Source organism: Vanessa tameamea, chromosome 18 (genome assembly GCF_037043105.1).
Source record: "Vanessa tameamea isolate UH-Manoa-2023 chromosome 18, ilVanTame1 primary haplotype, whole genome shotgun sequence".
Taxonomy (NCBI): Eukaryota; Metazoa; Arthropoda; class Insecta; order Lepidoptera; family Nymphalidae; genus Vanessa; species Vanessa tameamea.
This window is the reverse complement of record NC_087326.1, coordinates 8,716,103-8,721,274: the sequence shown is the minus strand read 5'-3', so window position 1 is coordinate 8,721,274 and position 5,172 is coordinate 8,716,103. Positions and strand designations below refer to the sequence as shown.

General features: G+C 30.7%; 1 protein-coding gene across 1 annotated transcript in view; it reads right to left on the bottom strand.

Annotated features, from left to right (window-relative positions):
• Positions 1-50: 50 nt before the first annotated feature.
• LOC113397710 (adipokinetic hormone/corazonin-related peptide receptor variant I) overlaps positions 51-5,172 on the bottom strand; it is a 50,418-nt gene continuing 45,296 nt past the window's right edge. The window contains exons 5-8 of the mRNA XM_026636166.2: positions 4,738-4,901; positions 2,720-2,843; positions 2,053-2,197; positions 51-1,292 (exon numbers count right to left, since the gene is read on the bottom strand). Of these exons, the coding sequence (XP_026491951.1) occupies positions 1,092-1,292; positions 2,053-2,197; positions 2,720-2,843; positions 4,738-4,901 (634 nt within the window). The 3' untranslated portion in view covers positions 51-1,091. The remainder of the gene's footprint in view (positions 1,293-2,052; positions 2,198-2,719; positions 2,844-4,737; positions 4,902-5,172) is intronic.

Genomic DNA, 5,172 nt, shown 5'->3' with positions numbered 1-5,172 from the left:
GATGTTTTTTTATTTATTTCCAGGATGAGTATCGATTGAAAAAAAGTTACTAATTTTATTATATTTTATTAATGAAATAATTTCTTGCACTTCTACTTAAGGCTTAATCTGGTATAAAACTCCTATTGGACTGAGTCTCCACCGCTTCACAGCCAGCGTACATATTAAACTACAATATTCTAAAAAAATAACTACAATTAAGTGCTCTCACCTGTTCATCCAAAACGTTAGACAATTATATCCCCATCCACTCAGAAAGTGTTACAAATACGAACAAATAATGTCTAAAACTTATTTAGTCTTTTAGACATACAAAAAAATATTTTTATATTTAAATCAACATGTGAAACAGAAATATACTCGTTGCAACGGAACTGGACAAAATTAAAACGTTAAAATCGCGGTAAAATACCGAGGAAAAAAAAATTGCTAAAAATAATTCCTTTTGTAAAAAGTAAATTTGTATTGACGTTTATAAAATAATAATATAAATAAAAAATAAATGACATTCATCGGGGAATGGAATATAATCAGTCTGTAATTATTTCAATGATATAATAAATATAAATTAATCTGGAATGTTTGTTTTAATATCATATCATATTTCTTTACAACATTGAATCTTAAAAGGAATGTAATTATAATATTAGAAGAACGCACTTAAATTATATGTTTTTACAACATAAAGACAAATCTATCTATATCTATCTTTTATAAAATAATTTCGATAACATACTAACCATACATCCAACTCCACATTTTATCACAAATTCAAGATATTAACAACTATATACAAAAATATAACGAAGTAACTTACTATAAACATGAAGAATGAATGACCTTATATTCTATTTCATAGATATGTATAAAGTTTTAAAGCTCTCTTTCAATCATGTACAAACAACATTATTTAGAGAGAAAATATGAATTCCCGATAAAAATAGAACAAATACATTTTAACTTTATACATATTAAGCTATTAAAATCTTTGACTTAACAATATTTTTAAATATTTGTGATATAACGTTATTTTTAAATATTTGAAAATGTAACTGTTGTTCAATCTGAAAACAATTCTTAACGTTGTTTCGTTACACGACGCCAGTAACGTTATTGTTATTATTGAAGTGTTTCTGAGACCCGTTATGAATTCCGAACGCAGAATCCCTTCTGCTGTGTCTGTCACTTTGAAGTGAACATCTCGCTCTGGCAAGAGTCGCTGCGGATATTTCCATAGAATCTCCGTGATGGAATCTGGGCCCTCCTCTCCAACCGTTTCGACAACGTGCATTCTGTAAAAGATATTTTTTTTATTTCTACGTAAGCTAGTATCGGTCTATACGGTTAGTAATGAATGTAAATATGTCTCGACATTTAACATTGATAGGAATTAAATATTTGCCAAAACTTTTATTTAATTTTTAAACATATATACTAAAATATACATAATTAGCGGTAGGGCTTTCAGCAACCCCGTCTGGATGAGTACCACCCACTCATCGGATATTCTACCTCCAAAGTTTGAAGGGTGAGTGACTCAGTGTAACTACAGCTACAAGCGACATACACCTTAGTATATTTAATGCACAGCGCCATTGTCTATGGGTGGTGGTTTCCACTTACCATTAGGCGGTCCATTTGACCGTCGGCCGATCGTGACGTATAACATAAAATAAAATAAAATAAAAACATAAAATATTCTCTTAGTGATTTATTATTACTACTACTATTACAACTATTTTATATTATAGACTAGCTGTGCCTGCGTCTTCGTGCGCGTTTGAATTTACCAAAAAAGTGATTGTTGTAGCCTAAGTTACTCCTTATAACAACAGCTTTCTGCCATTGAACAAACAGACCGACAGACAGACAGACAAAAATTTTAAAAAAAAATGTTATTTTGGTATATGTACCGTGCATATATACATATGCATTTAGTAAAAAACGGTTATTTTAATTTTACAAACAAACACTCCGAAGCACTACTTTACTTTATCTTAAGTAAAGTAGTGCTTCCACTTCAGATTGAAAACAATTGGAAGTCTTACTCACGTGTCCCGAACGCCACGTCCACCGGTTTCTATTAAAGGCGCCGTATACAATAGGATTCGCACAAGAATTTGTGCACGAGAAGAGCCACATCGCTTTCTGGAATGCCGGATCTAGACTTTTCACTGAATCTTTATCTATCCAATACCTGGTTAAAAAACACAAATAATATACTTCAATTCCTACTCACATGCGATGCAATTTACGATTCTATGTAAATACACACACACTGAAACACTAACACACACACGCTTACAAACAAATTTTTTGGAATTTAAATATAGACCCTTAAATTAGTCAAATGAAAATATGTAGTTAACTCATTAATATAATTTATATTTATAGAAGAAAATTTAATACATTCTTAAACTTAAAAACGAACCTCTTTCTTTTTGAAGTCAGTCATTTTTTTCTTAATTTGGATGTCTATATATTTTTATGTATGTTCGGGTATAACGCCGTCATATATAAACGGATTAGCAAAATTATATGTTGTGCGAAAGGCTTAAGATCGGATGATCAGTTTCGCAGGCAGACAACGGAAATCTTCATCTAATGCCTTTTTTTTTGTTAAATAACATTTTACTACAAGTATTTGATTTTCCATAATAAGTCAATTGAGCTGAGCTGAGCAATAGCTTACATTATGTCGTTTTAAAAAACAACTTACCACATACAATAGCAGTAGTAGGGCGACCAGCAAGTGAAGAAAACAAGAACAATTGTGACTGTCATCTTAAGGGTCCTTGCCCTCGCTCTCCCCAAAATACCGACGCCGCTGCGACGCATTTTATCTAAAATAAAAATGAAAATCCAAGTATTTAAATTCAATATTGAACTTATTTAGGCGAGTCAATATTAAAATGTAAGATGAATTTAGAGTGCAACGTTTTTTGTATGAAACAGCTGTGATTTTTTACTTATTACTTTTTACTTAGTCTTGGTTACACATACACCAAAGCAATTTTTTGGTCTATTTGAGGGGTAAGTGAGCTAGTGTTATTACAATTGGCACAGGCATAACATCATAGTTCCCAATATTTCAATCAGGAATATTTAATATTTCTCACAACGCCAATCTAGATGGATAATTTTTCAGTCTGCCTACCTATATTCATTAGAAGGAATATTAAAAAATATTCTTACGAGTGTATTTATATCATTAACTCTTACGTTTTAATAATACATTTAACAAAAAATGTTTTTTTCTTTTCCTATTTCCTAAACTTTCAATCCGATTGTGTTGAAACTATTGTGAATTTTCTCCCAAAAAGGATCTTAGCCCAAAAAATAGTAACATGTTTTACATTATAAATGTAACGAATGTGACATATTTTTACGGAAATGTGTTAGTAGTGAAACCTAAGCTTTACTTTTATTATTTTGGGCTCCGTAATAAATTGGTAATTGTGTATTACATTAACGATATAATCAATGAACCTTTTCCGTATCTGACAACGTATGTGAACGTGACAGGCGTTTTAATAAGCTCCGTCTCTTTGTACTGTTGCTTTCAGGATATAAATGATTGAATAATTTTTTTAAAGAAAAAAATGTTTTGTCGATTTTGAGTGTATTTCGTTGTATTACGATTCTAAAGCAAAAAAGTTTTACTGTATAAAAGTTATTCTGATTTTAAAATATTTGAATAGTTACGCATTATCGTATTTAGTAGAGTTTGTTGTTTGAAATCTGCTTGAGGGCTATTTGTTAATAGGAACCATAGACATTTATATTTTTATATATCATTATAAGATTAATTAATTATTGTTAGTAAAATCTAACGGCAAGAACCGGCAAGAAACTCGATTGTTGCTCTTTTTGTGTTTTAAAACTTTAATTTATGTCTTCTCTACTTTTATTTTTCAATCCAATTTTTTAATGCATTAATATCAACTATAATATGTATGAAACTCACATTAATCACGTCACGTAAAAACAACTAAATAATGTTCAAGCTAAATTCTAAAACAATTCGATACACGCGCCTGAACTTCTCAAAGACCACGAATTCAGTAATTAATTATTATGAATTGGTATTGACAAGTGCCTAATGATAATTGCTGTAATTTCTATGTGATCAGAGGCTAAATATTTATTTATAATTTACTTCGGTTATGGATCTTCAGCACGTTGAACTCGATATTGTTCGTGACCTCATATTTTATGAAATACAGTAAAAGGTGGAAACAGATTTTTTTCTGAAAAGACAGGCATTGTTTTTTCTGACTGTCAATATCCGAAAGTAACTATCTCCTATTCCAATCGAAGAAGGAATAAAGATAAATAAAACTTAGATTTACATATTTCATGCCATTTGCTGACAACTCAGCTATATTGTGAACTAATAAGAGTTTCTAATTAATATATTTATTTATAATACAACTTAACTACTTATATCAACTTTAATTTTACTTTCTAAATTCCGATAACAGTTTCGTCGACGTTCAAAACGTATTTTTTCGCAAATCCATAGTGAATATCATAGATTAATCAAGCTAAGATATAACGACCAATCATATCGCGTCAATTTGCTGTCAAATGTTGTTTATTTGGCTTTTCTCCTGTTATGGTTGGAATACAGTATATACAGTACTATTTTACATTTATTTTATTTATAATTAATAGGATTCTGCCCGAATATTCATCGTCCCAATCTAAAGATATAATAAATGATAATATACTAACCATTAGCGGTATTGGCTCGACGAATAATTTCTAACAAAGCTGCCGACGAGCAATAGAGAGTAGACACTAGCGGTGCGATGTACATAAGCGTCATATTCAGTAGAAAATACGCAAACTCATGTCGTTCTGTTGGCAGCGAGCCGTATGACACGCACTGGAAGTACCTGCAAACGTAATAAAACAAATAAGCGCTGACTTTTTGTTATATTCATTTTAACACCTGATCCAAGGTAGGGGCTCTATGCGAGTTGGCCTGAAGAACCAAAATATAACGTCCAACCCATGAACTACAGTATTTTTGTGGTGACTTTCGTCACATAGATGTTATACCACGAGGAAGTTATGGAAGGGCAGGCAAAAATTGTGATTGTTACAACAAGTTTGTCCTATTTTTTTATATATTACGCATTTAGACAAATATATGATATTTTTTTA